This window comes from Danio rerio, chromosome 7 (genome assembly GCF_049306965.1).
Source record: "Danio rerio strain Tuebingen ecotype United States chromosome 7, GRCz12tu, whole genome shotgun sequence".
In the NCBI taxonomy this organism is placed as follows: domain Eukaryota; kingdom Metazoa; phylum Chordata; class Actinopteri; order Cypriniformes; family Danionidae; genus Danio; species Danio rerio.
Window position 1 is genome coordinate 37,585,303 of NC_133182.1, and position 16,909 is coordinate 37,602,211.

At 37.7% G+C, this 16,909-nt stretch overlaps 1 protein-coding gene across 34 annotated transcripts in view; it reads left to right on the top strand.

Moving 5' to 3' along the window:
• The window catches only part of sall1a (spalt-like transcription factor 1a), a 411,427-nt gene extending 397,332 nt beyond the window's left edge, over nucleotides 1-14,095 (top strand). For 32 of the 34 annotated variants that reach the window (XM_073906597.1, XM_073906587.1, XM_073906599.1 and 29 more), the window contains 2 exons: nucleotides 7,121-10,548; nucleotides 12,469-14,093. In XM_073906597.1, coding sequence (XP_073762698.1) covers nucleotides 7,336-10,548; nucleotides 12,469-12,909 — 3,654 coding nt within the window. In that variant the 5' untranslated portion in view covers nucleotides 7,121-7,335 and the 3' untranslated portion in view covers nucleotides 12,910-14,093. 34 annotated transcript variants of the gene reach the window in all.
• The last annotated feature ends 2,814 nt before the right edge of the window (nucleotides 14,096-16,909 follow it).

Consider the following 16,909-nt stretch of genomic DNA (forward strand, 5'->3'; position numbering starts at 1 on the left):
TGATTTGGGACATCTGATATATTCTTTGGACTTTCGAGACGCCGATAGTTGCCATTACGCACGAAACTCGGCTGACCGACCTACTTTTAACACCGTTGCCTTGAGGAAAGAGAGCGAATTGGTGAGAAACGGTGCGCTTGCAGTCATCCAGGAGCTGAATTACAGCAACTTTAATGCCAATCACAAACCAGGATACGCGATACGCTCCGAAACGTCAAGCCACGGGAAAGGAAGATCTTTGGCAGAGAGTTTGAGTCTCCGGACACTTTTGGGTGAATTGCAACTTTTGAGCGCCACTTTGATGCCCAGACAGATCAAAAGATACGGTTGGTCTTTCGAAAGAGAAATTGACATTCCTGTAGTGGCTAAGTTAAGCTCTAACGTGGCCACCAGATGGTTGCTAAGAAGGGTTAAACTGTATCTAAAGGGAGTTGGAAAATCCAGCCTTTCTTCCTCACGGATCAACTCATTGGGTGGGAGCAGCAAGAGAGACAAGAGTCCCCAGCAAATCAGCGGCTAATTGATTAAAGAGACTTCATTTGAATAGGGGGCTGGCAAGGTGCCAATCGCCTTTCAGAGGACCCCCCACCCCCCTCCCTTCCATGATTAATCGCGAGGCATTATTGATAATCATAACAGGACACATGCGCGGTGGATGGGCTCGATTTCCGTAATTTTGAGCAGATTTGATAGTAATTTTTTATTCTTTCGTGGCTGATGCGTGAGCCAGCATGTCGCGGAGGAAACAAGCGAAGCCGCAGCATTTCCAGTCCGACTCGCAGCTGGTCCTAGCCGAGCACAATGGTGAGTTCAAGCCCTTATTACACACAGCAACTCAGTTTGCACTATTTTCACAAAGGATTTATAACTTAATTTTAATTATTGTTGGTTTTAACATTTTTAGAGTGAATCCCCCTTGTTTTTAATCCCAGGCAAGGAACTGGTCATCGTATTCTTTCTTTATAGCTAATATTTGTGCTGCTGAAGGGACTGCTGTATTTTTAAAGTACAGTTGGAAACTTTTAGACTTCCCGTGCTATTGTCAGAAATCAGTTTGTGCTTAACACAAAGGCACTTTTACGCATGTTCTGTGTGATATTCTTCAATGAACAAACATATTTCTGCAATTATTGTTTATTTATTAACAAATTGGTTTCCAGTTGTAATTTGGGTGACGTTTGCGCGTTACTTTATTTTTTAAGGCTTTCAAATTTCACCATACAGCATTCATTGGCAAAAGTTAAAACTCATCGAATTAGTTTGGTTCTGGCCCGTTTAAGTTGCCCACACAAGTGGGGATTCGCATGGTTTCAGCTTTTCCCCCTCCTCCTCTCTTGTGTTGCATCTCTAGACCTCGGTACCGCCAAAACACACAGAAACGACATTAAACCTATTATTTAAACAATTCTTTTATTTTGTGTATAGTTTTACACAGTTTTATCTCAGTGGCACACTGTTCCTGTCGCGCTCCGTTATCAAAGATTATATAATGCTAACTTTTATAAACGTTGGTTAAATCAACGAAACTTTTTTTATTAAAATATTTTACTATTATTTCTCAGGTTTCTTAAACTTTAAAAGAGGTATATAGTAAACCGAATCAAAGTTAAACAGCATGTAGTCACAGGCGATCGAACAACGAAATCACATAATCTCATGTAATCGAGCTTTTCTATTATGACTTCATACTTATATAATTTTGTTTCTTTTTTGCGTCATTATAAATTCTGTCTTATACAATAGACGGATTTTGAAAACACGCTTTAATATTTTCACGTGCAGTTTTAAATGCGTTTTAAAATGAGATTTTATATCAAGAGCTGATTTACTAAACTGTGCCATGTAGTTTCCGACACACTCTGTCCCACACTGTGACACAACTCATCTCTCAAAGCCTACCGTGCGTTGACAACTTTTAAAGCATCAGTTTATACACATTTAGGCTAAACAAATGAAAATCCAAAATTATGAATTTGTTATTTTACTTTGAATATATAAGTAACGACATGAACCTAACTATAAGTATGCTTTTTTCTAATAGCATATGCTCTCATGCTAAATTTAATTCAATAGTTTTTTAATATGTGAGAAGATTTCAGCTTCAAGTCAGACAAGCAGTCACTAAAGGTTTTGCAAGAGCCGTTGACTACAAATTTAGGTCTTATATGCTACCTGTTTTACTACTTCTAAACTGCACATATCAAAGGCCGTCTCAGGTCTATAAAAAGAATAGAAAGGGCATACTGAACATTTTGATCACTTAGTGTCTTGTTTGAACCATTTTAAAACGAGTGTGTCGGGGGAACTGTCCTATCTATTGCTTAACTCAGCGTTTTGTAAGCTATCATGTTTCTGATTAGAATGGGACCTCTGAAGAGGTAAGGATTTTATTTCATATCGAAACTGCATCCAACTAATTTTCTAATAAAAAAAATATCTATTTTAATCAGTTTTATCTTAAATATTCCGTTCTGGATTATTTGATTTACCAGAAGTGACATACTTGTATGCTAAAGAGAAAGTATGCCATAGAAATAAAGCACTTTTCTTTGACTGCGGCTTACCTTCAGTTCTTACAAGATTCATAGAGACATTAATGACTGGCACATCGCGATTATTAATACTTCAAATAACACTTGAATTCAACATTGTTTACGCCTTCCATCTTCACTTTAAATTGACTAATCAAGTCTTCTAAATGAAAATAAAATAAACGGCTTTTTGTTCAATTTCATGGGCCGCTGTGGACACCAGTTGCTATTAGAAGACATAACTTTCAGAGGCTTTCCTTAATGTGTTGATGTTCGATTATATGAAATATAAATATAGACAAATTTATCAGTACTATTAATTAGTCTAAATCATCCACAGAATTTTATAAAAAATATTTTCGCTGATATAATTGATGAGATGCAATAATAATTACACCCTCTTATTTTACCATATAGCCCTCTTAATTTGAGAACATGCATGTGCAGCAATCAGCTCGATGTTATTAAAAATTAATACGAGAACAGGCCCAGATTTGCAAAAGTAGTTGTTTGGCGTCTTCCGTGAGAAATGCATTCAAAAGTGAAGTTTATGTGATTAATGCTAGAATTTCAGAAACGAAAAAACAAATCTTCAAAATCATGCCATTGCTGGATTTTCCCGTTCAAATTTAATAATGAATTGAATAGCAGTGTTTGTCAACCGCTGTCATCTGACCAAGTTCACATTTTTGCAAAAAAAAAAAAGCTCATTCAAAGCAAGAGGCGAACTGATTTTTTTAGATACATTGTTATACTGCTATATTTTTTAATTCACCATTTCTTAATAACGCTTTGTTTTTCGTAACTCTTAGTGTAAAACAAAACTTAATGAGTACAGAAAAAACTCCCCTTTAGTGTCTGCTCTCCTGAGGAAAACTAAGCTGATTTTCTCCCAATGCTTTGCGGCCTGTGTGAGGAATTAGAAAGCAGTATTACGGTTAGTCTGAGGTGAGAAGTCTGTCCCTGTTGGCCTGTCACTGAGGGTGGGATGTAGAGCTTTTTTAACCTTTGCCAGGCTCCCTCTGTGGGGAGGCAAGGAGAGATCAGGTCACGGTGTGTTCATGTGTACCATGTCTCTGACCTCCACCATGCTGTGCTATAGCCAGCCAAACAGGGGCTCTTACTTTTTTCCTGGTGTGTGTGTGTGTGTGTGTGTGTGTGTGTGTGTGTGTGTGTGTGTGTGTGTGTGTGTGTGTGTGTGTGTGTGTGTGTGTGTGTGTGTGTGTGTGTGTGTGTGTGTGTGTGTGTGTGTGTGTGTGTGAGGAGGTGGGGGTGATGTGGATTGAGATCAATGTTGCTGTTTTCCCCTTTCACCTCAGCAAATTTGCCACTCACCCACCCAGAGAGACTGTCAAGGGAGGTCCCACTTCCAAACACATACAAGCATCGCAAACATCAGGGATTTTGTATCTTGTCGTTTTGCCAGTGTTTATGTGGTGGAAGTTTTGGAAGGGGTTTCGATGTCCGAAATAAAAAAAAAAAGTCTCCTCTCACTCTCGTTCTTTTAAGAGCATGTCCTGTGAATTTAGGATGAGGGCTCGGTGAGCAGCAGAGAAGCCTTTCCCAGGCACACCATCTAGTGTTCAGTAGGAAGTTTTCTATGGCTTGAGAGAGAAAGTGAGGGAGGGACGCAAAGAGAAAGCAGGAAAGTTGAGGGCGGGTGGAAGACAGTAAGGGACACAGAAGAAGGTTGTAAGTGAACGGTAACTCACTCTTGGAAGTCACAACTAGCAAGTCGCCTGCAGCTGAGAAAAGTAACGTAGACATTACAAATTATTCTTATTTATCCTCTCTTTTTTCAAGTTACTCTTTTTTAATTTTTGTACTAACCACATCACCAGCTTTCACTTCTTCCTTTGTCTTGATTTGCTTGGGATGAGATCTTTGACCTTGCTCTGTAGCATGCCGATGATGACCCAAAGCCATCACACTGTAAAAAAATCTCATCAAATCTAGCTCTGCCTAACTAATCTACAGCTCCGCACACAGCCATGCATAATAGCTTTCACAAACTAGCTTTATTTCTTGCTTTCCATACTGCACAGTGTTCATACACACATATGGCTTTGTAAGCTGCCCATTGCGTACTGTAGTTTAGGGATAATCAAATTAAGTTAAAAGCTTTTCTAGAAATATATTTAAAAATATTGTTTTTGGTTGAAATTATTTATTTAAAATGTTGATTCCTTTATATTTATTTATTTCAGTTGTTAAGTTGTTAATTTACCTTAGTTTATTTTATTAATTTATTAATTTTCCCATTTTTTTAGATTTTTAACATTGTTTCTGTCCGTAATATTACAAACTCTACTTGAAGGTCAGAGGATATGTCAAAATGTCTCTTTGATGTGATATGACATTACAGTTTACTTCATCATTCATTTGTCATATAATTACCTTCATGTCATTGTTTGGAAATTGATAGTTTAAAAGTCATCCATATATTTTATAGGAAAACAATATGAAAATGAAAATGAATATGTGTAAGTGAGGATAAAGTAAACAGTTCTTTACATTTGAATTTACAGTAATGTAACTTTTAATATACATTTTATTAAGAATATAGTATTAACATCTAGGCATAGCATTTTTTTTTTACTCTACTGTAAATTATTTCCAAAGACCCCCTTCACATTGTAAATCCCGTGCAGTATATATTCACTGAGAAAGAGAGAAAAAAAGTTTGTTAATAAATATGCTTTTTAACATTTGCAATGAGATTGAGTTACTACAAAATTTAGTAACCGAAAGCAAAGGTCTTCAACAGGTTTTGCTCGATATCTCATTACTGTAAATGAACAAGTAACTGCTAGTGTGCATTCATATTACTATTACTATTATTATTATTATTATTATTATTATTATTATTAACAAATAACTATTTTAATATTATTATATTAGTATTGATAATTTGATAGTTAACTTTTTTGGTTTTGTTTAAGAAAAATAATTAGTTGTGTGTGTGTATGTGTGTGTGTGTGTGATGTGATTTGAACTTTAATTCCTAATTCCCTCCCACCAAATTAACTTTTTATCTTTCATTATCATCAGCTCGACGTATTTTAATATAAACAATTTTCATCCAAAAAAAAGTTGACTTTTCTCCGTCTGGGCAACACATCGTTTGTGTGAGACACGGCTTTACTGTCATGGCAACTTTAACGTTATCTGATGTTCCAGCTCAGAGAGACACAGGGGGAAGATAATCCCTGAATTAAACAGAATCTGCTTTAGAGCCAGCCGTGATGAGCAGGCTGGGCCCTCGCCCCTCTCCCCTGCTCTGACACTCCCATGCTGGGGAACAATGGGGAGCCATCCTGTCTCTCCACAGGGCTGGGACACACTTCTTGCAGGGGTTTCATTTGCAAATGAATCTCCACGCTGATGAAAATGTTGAGAGCAAAGCCCCACAATGAGTGGGACTCATAGAGAATTGCAATTTGTAAATCAACTTGTATGTTAAACAGCATGATTTTTGAGGGACAAAAAGAGGAGGTGGGGTGAGAAAGAATGAGGAAACTGGAGAAAGGCCACAGCCCTAGTTGAAGGGAGGGAGGGAGCATAAAAAAATTCTCACTTTGCTTTTCAATTTCTTGTGGTTCTTTTTTTCCCTCAGAAAAATCTCAAAACCTGTTCCACTGTATAATTTAAGTAAAAATCATCATGTGTTTTGGCACGTGATGTTATTACTGTACACAAGCTTTATTTGAGTAAGCAAAATATTTTCTTAGTTATTTAAGCGTTCTGTTATTTTTGTATTAATTGGCTTGTATTTAAAAAAAGGTTGCATAAATGATCGCCTAAATGGTTGCAAATATTCCGGTTGACCACAAAATCATTTAATATCATGAATCATTTTAAACAACTTTTTATGTTCCGATGATCATGCAATTATTTCATTTATGCTCAGCCTGGTATGAGTGCGTTTGGAGCTTCTGCGGGGTGCATAGCAATCTGAATGCCAAAGGCTTACTTGTTCCTGTCAGATCCTGATTGCAGGCTGACTGGATACAAATTAGTTTAGTGACAGGGATAACCTGTCCAAGATGCCTGCAGTTGGTTGAAAATGAGCAAAGTTGACAGCAAATTGAAAGTCTAATAAGTCCTTCAAATGGTTGATTTGTGCCTAGTGGACATGTAGACATTGAGGAGTATGAAATATTGGAAATCAATGACCCTCTATGAAATTTCATTAGGGCCCATTGTTCTCAGTTCATAGTATTTTATGTTTTGATGGATTATCTGAAGAAAATGATTACCTAAGGTGGTTGAATTGATGGGACTTTGATACACATCTTCAAAGATCACTTTTAAGCAATATTGTAAAAAGTGCTATTGATTTTGTCTCTTTTCTTATCCTATTTCATCATAGCTCTACATAGTGTGGAGGCCTTTTTCTTGGTTTTATTTGGTATTTGTTTCTTTTCTTTTTTTGATGGTTGTTTTTGAACGTATGAGGAGGATAAGCATTAAACTGATTAACAGAAGATTAACAACAAAAGAATTTGAACAGATAAAGCTGCTTCTTCAGATACAAAACATCTCTAATCGCTAATCCCCCTGTTCCCCCCTCTTATTTTCTTCTACAGGGGACACAGAGACCAACCCGGACGACTCCCCCTGTAAAGACTCGGGTGCCCATGTCTGCAGCAGATGTTGCGCAGAGTTCTTTGAACTATCGGATCTTGAACAACACCAGAAGAATTGCACTAAGAATCAATTAGTTCTAATTGTGAATGAAAATCCAGTGTCTCCTTCCGGAACCTTCTCCCCAGGCTCCTCTCCTCATAATCCTGATGAGCAGATGAATGATACAACTAATAACACAGATCAAGCAGAGTTGACTGACCTTTTGGAGCAAAACATACTTGACAAAGAGGAGGCCATGGACACAGAGATGTCAGGAGTCTCTGCACCACACAATGATGGAAATGGTCGTATGGCAGGTAGCAGCCCACTCAGTGGTGTTGGAACTGGCCATGGAACGCTGGGAAGCACTGGGTCCAATCTGGGGAGCTCTGTCATCTCTGCCTCACTACCTCAGCTGGGTAACTTGACTGAGCTGGGCAATTTTTCCATGATCAACAGCAATGTCATTATTGAAAACCTACAGAGCACCAAAGTGGCTGTGGCCCAGTTTTCTCAAGAAACCAGAGCAACAGGGGGGCAAAGGGTGGCTGTGCCAGCCCTCATGGAGCAGCTCTTGGCCCTGCAGCAGCAGCAGATTCACCAGCTACAGCTCATAGAGCAGATTCGTCACCAGATTCTTCTGTTAGCCTCACAGTCACCTGAGCTCCAAGCACCCCCTAGTTCTTCCCCAGTGACCTTAGGTTCAGGTACTAGCCCACTAACCACTCTTAGTTCCCATTTGTCTCAGCAGTTGGCAGCTGCCGCAGGGTTAGCACAGAGCATAGCTAGCCAGTCTGCGAGCATTAGCAGTTTGAAACAGATGGCTAATGTTGCGCAGCTACCTCAGAGCAATTCCAGTGTGGGAGAGTCATCTCAAAGCCTTGCAGCACCAGGGCCTGCTCCAGTTAATGCCCAACCTTTAGAAAAGAGGCCAGGCAATGCAGGAAGCTTGCATCCTCCATTAGGAAACCCATCACTTGCAAAGTCATCCACACCAGCCTTTGCAATGGGAAACCTTTTGAATCCTGTGGCTAATACCCTTCTACCTCAGCCCCCGCCAGGCAACCCAATATTTTCCAGTGCACTGCCGAGCGTCGGTTCCACAGTTGAGGATCTCAATTCACTGGCTGCACTGGCTCAACAAAGAAAAGGCAAGCCACCCAATGTTTCTTCTTTTGAACCGAAGAGTAGCTCTGAGGACACATTTTTCAAGCATAAATGCAGGTTTTGTGGCAAGGTGTTTGGTAGTGACAGTGCACTGCAGATTCACTTACGTTCTCATACAGGTGAAAGGCCATACAAATGCAACATATGTGGCAACCGCTTTTCCACTCGTGGTAACTTAAAGGTTCATTTTCAGCGTCATAAAGAGAAGTATCCACACATTCAGATGAACCCATACCCTGTCCCAGAGCATCTAGACAATATTCCAACAAGTACTGGCATTCCCTATGGTATGTCTATGCCCCCTGAAAAACCAGTGACCAGCTGGTTGGATAGTAAACCTGTTCTGTCCACTCTGACATCCTCTGTTGGCATGTTACTTCCACCAACTATACCAAGTCTGCCTCCATTCATAAAAAAGGAAGAGAATAACTCACTGGCTATAAGCAGCCCTTCTCATTCTGCTAAAAGCGACTCAGGTCCTGCTGACACACCCATGAAGAATACAGATAGTGTGTTGGAGGAAGGTGAGAGCACAACCCTGCCTACCTCAAACGGCAAAGCTGAAGAAAACAACCAGTCCTCCAATTTATTATCTAACATGAGCTCTGCGGTGGAGGGTACAATAGAGTACACCACCTCCAACAGTCCTCCGATGGCCACTAACCCACTCATGCCTCTGATGTCAGAACAGTTCAAAGCTAAATTTCCTTTTGGGGGTCTTCTCGATCCTCTCCAAGGCTCAGAAACATCAAAACTTCAGCAACTTGTTGAGAACATCGACAGGAAGGTAGCAGACCCCAATGAGTGTGTTATCTGTCATCGTATTCTTAGTTGCCAGAGTGCACTGAAAATGCACTACCGCACGCACACAGGGGAGAGGCCTTTCAAATGTAAAGTGTGTGGTCGTGCCTTCACCACCAAGGGCAACCTCAAGACTCATTACAGTGTCCATCGAGCTATGCCGCCACTGAGAGTCCAGCATTCATGTCCTATTTGCCAGAAGAAGTTCACAAATGCTGTGGTGTTGCAGCAGCACATTCGCATGCACATGGGTGGCCAGATCCCCAACACCCCACTTCCTGACAATTATCCAGAATCCATGGGATCCGATGCTGGATCTTTTGATGAGAGAAACATTGATGATCTTGACAACTTCTCTGATGACAACATGGAAGGAATTGAGGATGGACCAGACAGCAGCATTCCAGACACACCAAAGTCAGTTGATGCATCTCAAGACAGCCTCTGTTCATCTCCTACTCTACATGAGTCATTTGGCATGGACGAGAGGATCCAGGAGAAGAGTGCCAACCATGGAGCAGGAGAGGAAGTGCAGTATGATCAAGGGAAATCAGTGGAGAACGGTTTAGTGGAAGGAGACAGATTCACAAATGACTCCTCTTCACTGGGGGGTGACATAGAAAGCCAAAGTGCCGGAAGTCCAGCTGTCTCTGAATCTACCTCTTCCATGCAAGCTCCGTCACCCTCTAATGGTATATTCCAACAACAAAAGTCTCCTAGTATGGAAGATAGGCAGCAAAGGGCATTGTCATTGGAGCACATTAGTGCAAGTCTCATGCATTCTAATTCTGCCAGTCCTGGAGCTCTGGATCTTACTTCAGTTAACTCATCTAAAGATCCTATTAGCATGCTTTTCCCCTTCCGTGAGCGAGGCACCTTGAAAAATACAGCATGTGATATCTGTGGCAAGACGTTTGCCTGCCAGAGTGCCTTGGACATCCATTACCGTAGCCATACCAAAGAGAGACCATTTATTTGCACAGTATGCAACCGGGGCTTTTCCACCAAGGGGAACTTAAAGCAACATATGCTGACTCACCAGATGCGAGATTTGCCCTCCCAACTCTTTGAGCCCAACACCAGTCTTGCCTCCAGTCTTGCCTCTAGCCCAACTCCTTCCCTTCTGTCTGTTGGACCCTTGTCCTCTATGATGAAAACTGAGGTCAATGGCTTTCTGCATGGTCTTCAACCTGAAGTAAAAGACTTGCCCCCGGCACTGGTGACCTCTTCTGCTTCCACTTCTCCAGTACTTTCAGCCGCTCCACCACGTAGGACGCCTAAGCAGCACTTCTGCACCACTTGTGGGAAGACTTTTTCCTCCTCCAGTGCTCTGCAAATCCATGAGAGAACCCATACGGGAGAGAAGCCCTTTGCCTGCACTATATGTGGGCGAGCATTTACCACAAAAGGAAATCTCAAGGTAATTACTACTTTATATAATTTAAAATATTTTTTCTTTGTTTTTAAAGTATATTATTAGACCATTTCCCTTAATATTCATTTGTAATTTCATTTTTGTGAAAAGCCAGACAAAATGAGTGATCGTATCAACCAGTATTGATGAGGAAAAATAAATCAAATGCGGTCAGAATTATAATGGGTCAAAGCAAGAAAAAAAACTCACTGCAAATGTTTTTGTTGTGTGTGTGTGTGTGTATATATATATGTATGTATACATTATATTATTATATATTTTATTAATTAACAGAGCAAGGAAATTTTCACAGTATGTCTGATTATATTTTTTCTTCTGAAAAAAAAGTCTTATTTGTTTTATGTTTTATTTTGGCCAGAATAAAAGCAGTTTTTAATTTGAAAAAAAAAAATTTTAAGGAGATTTTTAGTCCACAAAACAAACCATTGTTTTACAATACCTTGCATAATTACCCTAACCTGCCTAGTTAACCTAGACAAGCCTTTAAATGTCACTTTGAGCTGTATAGAAGTGTCTTGAAAAATATCTAGTCAAATATTATTTACTGTCATCATAACAAAGATAAAATAAATAAGCAGTTAAAAATAATTTAATAAAATTATTATGTTTAAATATGTGTTAAAAAAAATCTCTCCGTCAAACAGAAATTGGGGGGAAAAATAAACGGGGGGCTTGCATGTATGTATACACACACACACACACACACACACACACACACACACACACACACACACACAAAGAGTTCAGACGCAAACACCTCTATGCCATCTGAAATTTCCTTTTAAATTGAGCATTTTACCCAGGTTCCTGCGTGTTTGTTCTGTAATTCCACATTTATTTTAAAGTAAAATAACTGATCATAAACATAGGAGGCTGAGAAAACATTTCATAAGAAAATTTCATATGGCACTTTTTGCATTTGCATCTAAAGTCTTCATATATATATATATATATATATATATATATATATATATATATATATATATATATATATATATATATATATATATATACCCACATACACAATTAATAAAGGGAAGTGGAAATGTTGAGTCATCCCATTTATATGAATATTAGGCTGAAACCTGAAAAAAAAAATTAGTGGAACATAGCCAGGAATGCTTCACATAACAGCATTTAACCACAGTTACCAGTGGCGAACACCCGTAAATGTGGCACGCTAACTATTTTTCCATAGTTTATCTCAGGAAAAAAAGTTGTAAATAAATATGTATTTTACATAAAGAAAAAAATAGGTCTAGCACACAGATAATGTGAAGGAGGGTATGTAAACATTAAACTATACATTTTTTTTCTTCTAAATAAGAAGTTAATTAAATATACCTTTTAACTATTACAAAATACAGATTCTAAAATAATGTTCATTCGTCTATTACCTAAAATACATAGGAATAAATTTTAGATCTATGTAAATTGTAAGTATCATAAGGATATGTAAACTACACAAAAGGTGTAAAAGTACAACAATTAAACAAGGTACCCCCCCCCCCCCCCATCCCCGTATGTACTGCATGCTTCAAGGGTGAACTGGGGGCAACTGTCAGATACAATACTGTCCAGCACAATGAGAGTGGACAGTGCAATTTTCTCAGAAAACACGTCTACCACATACCCTTTGTTTCATATGCAGACCACCATTCTCACTGAGTGAACGTTACAAGATTTTAACCTTGTTTTAATAATTAGACAAATGCTGCTTCCAGTGGGCCTATTTTAATACTAATTATTATAGTACTACTCCTCTTTTTCCATTGCATCATCTCACGTGTTATTCATCTTAATGTTTCCAAAAAATTTAAATCTTGCAGCTCTCATTATCCTTTGTTTTTATACTCTCTAATCCCTTTTCTTCAACTTTCTTTTTTTTTAATGTTCTCTCCCTAGGTGCATATGGGTACCCACATGTGGAACAGTGCTCCTGCACGGCGGGGTCGCAGACTTTCAGTAGATGGTCCCATGGCTTTCCTGGGCACCAACCCTGTTAAGTTTCCTGAGCTCTTCCAAAAGGACCTATCCAGCAGGGCTGGAAACGGAGACCCAACCAGCTTCTGGAATCAGTATGCTGCTGCTTTCTCTAATGGCCTCGCCATGAAAACCAACGAGATCTCAGTGATCCAAAATGGAGGCCTGCCCCCTCCACTGTCAGGGAGTGTGGGCAATGGGGGCAGTTCTCCGATCGGAGGCTTGACAGGCAGCATGGAAAAGCTGCATAACTCTGAGCCCAATCCTGCTCTGGCTGGCCTAGAGAAAATGGCCAACACTGAAAACGGGACTCACTTCCGCTTCACACGCTTCATGGAGGACAAGGAGATAGTGACCAACTAGAGAATAAATTTTTTTCTTTTTTTTTTTTTTTGATGTCGTTGTTGCGCTCATGAACAAACATAAACTCTTTAACTGGCACACACACATGTGCTCTCCAGTATATGCGTCAATGAAGAGAAGAGCAAGAAAAAAAACTGTATCAGCTTTTGCTTGCCATTAAGACTTTATGAAGAGGAGTTTGAAAAGAACTTGCTTTTTTTGTACAATGTACAACACGTTATAGTTTTATGCAGCTTATTTATTAGTGATTATAACCTTGCTCGAAAACCAAGTGGAAATATTAACAGTTACTTAGGTTTTGTTATTTTCCATTTTATCAGCAGAGTGAATCTGTATGAGTGTTTTAAAGTGTGCTTTTGAAACTTAGCTTTTCTTGGTAGACGACTTCACCATGGCATTAAATTATTTTCTATCTGTAGTATGTGTTAACAAAACTTGATGTTCATGTAATGATTTAGAGCTTAAAAAGTGCAACGTAAGGCTGTAAATACTGTACACTTATCTGTGCTAGATGGTTTACAAGCTGTGTAGAAACTTTCCTCTGAGAAATATCAACATTTCATCAATCCAGGGACGTAGGTTAGTCCTTTTCTCTCTGTCTTAAAAGTGAAAAAGAAAAAAAAGAAAAGTGGAAAAAAGTGGTTTTCACCTCAGCTGTTTTGTTTAGACCTTAGTATTTTCGTTTTGCTTTTTACTGCATTTCAAACTCTTTATTTGTGCTTTTAGGGAACAAAGCTTAAACGGTTGTAAAATGACAACATGAAGAGAGGTCCAAACTTATGAATGGGATGGGAAAATTCTAAATGCCTTGTGGTTTTAGATTTGCTGGGCTTACAAACTGCTGCTAGGTACTAGCGTCTGTGTTTGACATCGACTGCACATCACGTGTTGACGCGCCCAATACTTTTTTTTCTTTCCGGATGTGGAGCAACAAATTCCTTTACAACAATTGTACATAGTCTTACTCGAAGACATCAAGTCCATCTCGACCAGGGGACAAAATGATGATAGTGTTTTTATAAATATTATATAAATATATATATATATGGACTGTTACATGCACTTTCTTGAAAAGTTGGAAGATCTTTTAGGGCCCAGTTTCTCTACAGTTTAATACCTACTAACAACTACGTTACTGTAATTCTTTACTCTAATAATCAAATACATCAGTTTTCCAAAAGAAAGAGTGTCGGCCTTGATGATTTATTTGTTTCTCTCTCTCTCTCTCTCTCTCTCTCTCTCTCGAGTTTGTTCATCCATCTTAAGTGTTTAAATTATGTAAGTATTTTTTCATTTAAAAAATGTTGAGGTTGCCCAGTCGATATCCTGTTTTTACCTCGGGTAGAATTTCTTTTGGCTGATGGACTATGGATTTCTTCTCCCGACAGAGTGCATTAAACGTGTGAAATGTTAATCCAAAGTCGGTTACATATTTAACTTCAACGTGTCAGACCGCGTCCGTCAGGATGCAAATGCAATTACAGAGCGCTTCATTAAAACACATGCAGCTCGGCTGTAAGTCACATTTCTGAGTTCATCATTCTGCCTCTTGACAGGCTTCAGCATCTTTAATTAAACAATCGATCGTTTTAGAAGCCCCTTTCTTTCAGCGTTTGTTTAGATGGATTGGTTCACCGTTCCTGTCTCATAAGGGAAAGTTTTCATGTAGGTTAAGCCGTTTTCTTTAAATGAATGGGGTAGGTTTTTAGATGAAGTCTGTAAAATTAGGCTCCTCCGTAAATGTTATGTTTTATCTAGATTTTTCTTTTTGCTTTAAATGTTACTTTAAACATTTTATATAGAACAACAATTTAGCACATTCTTCTAATTTTATGCGGTACAAAAGCGACATTTGCTTCCGCCTCTGCATCTAAAGCAAGGTTTTGTCCTCACCAGCAAAGGCTTAAAATATCCTTTTATGCAGGTGCTTTATTGTTATAGTTTTAATATTGATTCTCTGTACGTATTCAGCCACTTTTAAAACATTTAGGCTGTAAACTCTTAAAGTAAATGTCACTGATGAAGAGTGGGCTTTAAAAATCAAAATAATAACCATCAATCTATCATCGTTTAACATAAAATATATGTCCTGCTTTTTCACCAGCTGCATTTAATTTAACACACCATTGCACTTCCTGAAACGCAGGATCTGTTAATTCGAGGCTCTCATCCTCTCGCCCTACGCCGCCTCCTCCCCGGATTTTATAGCTGGCTAAATTCCCCAATATTTACAAGATCGCGATGCTAAATGACCCTTGCAAACAGTCCGGGAGCGGCAGAGGGTCCCGCCCCTCTCAATCTGTGCTCCTTCTTTGAGGAGCCGCGACAGGCGCTTTGTTTGGACACTTCGTCAGTTTCCGGATTCCGCGGTGACAGCGCGCGCGCTCTTCATTCACACCGTCGCTCTAAAGTTTTCAGTTAATGACATTTCTCATGCGGTGTTTCATATAAAAGTGATTTGATTCTCTCTTGTTAAACTTTGTTCTTAGGCGAAAACATTTCTTATTTCCGTTAATGTCGCCAAACGTTATTACTGGCATTTCTTAATAATAAATGGTTAAAGTAAATTGATTGTTTCTCTGTTATTTGCAATGAGTCATATCGAATATTAGCCTGATAAACAAGGAAATAATTTATCATGTTATGTTAATATCGAAACGTCCATTTAAAACAGCTTGAATAATAATAATAATAATAATAATAATAATAATGGCAATAATAAATAATTTCAACGAATGGCCGTCTGTTCAGACCATATGAAAATTACCATTTTGGTGGGTTGGAAAACATTTTCTTACATTAATAATAATAACTAATAGTTGAATAGGATAATAAGTCAATAAAATATACTGTAGTTTATTCCAATTCAGTTCTTAGTTTTTGTGATCAAACCTTTTTTAATTTAACTATGATTCATTATCTTAAAAACAAACAAACAAATTAACAAATATAATAAATAGATAAATACGCTTTAACATATGTTCATGCATTGCATTAAAATTATGTTATTTAAAGATTAGTTTTAGTCTTTATTTTTATTCAAAAGCTCATGTTACCTTTTGTCTGCTTCTGCTCTGATAATGAAAGATTACATTTATTATTAGTCATCATTTATTTGTGCTATGATTATTACAATTATAAATGGTTAATATTATAAACATTACCTAATAGAGTGTGAATTGTCCTTTTATTTAAAACAATCAAAATACAAAGGCATCTTGAAATGGGATTTAAACAAATGAAACATTCTATGAAATTATTTGTATGAAGCAGACAATTATAGAAAAGTCAAAAACACCTGAAAAGTCTCCCTAGTCAGATCACAAAATGAAAGAATGACCTGAATATTAAACAATAATTACTACTAATGCTATAATAAACCCTGTTACCTTTCCCTGCATGGCATTATCGTTTATAAAAACATAGAGATGAACTGAGTGTAACTTTCAGTTGATCTACCATTGATGACCATATTTATTTATTTATTTATTTATTTATTTATTTATTTATTTATTTATTTATTATTTTTTATTTTGTTTGTTTATTTATTTTTTTATTTTTTATTTTTTATTTAAAGATTGCTATAGGAAAATGTGTCAGTATGCTGTATGTAGTGCATCTATGGTACTTTATTTTAGGTTTTCATTAATTGTTTGTAGTGTTCAAATATTATGCCCAAAAAATCTAAACAGAGAGAAGACTAATGAAATGTAATGTTTAATGTAATGTAAATGTTATATATAAATAATAATATGCAAAAAATAAGAAGTTTATAAAGAGCCTTTACATTGACAGATGCTATATTGAGTTCTTATTGCAGAAAAGATGTAAAAAGAAATTGCATTTACTTCACTGTAAAAAAATATCATGTAATCAATAAGTCTTGAAAGCATATTATTATGTTAATTTATCAAAATAAGTTGACCATATTTCAATCAGGTATTAGAAATAATGTCAGCTGTTCAGTTGAGACGAGTTGTAAGGTTAAATTGATTAAGCT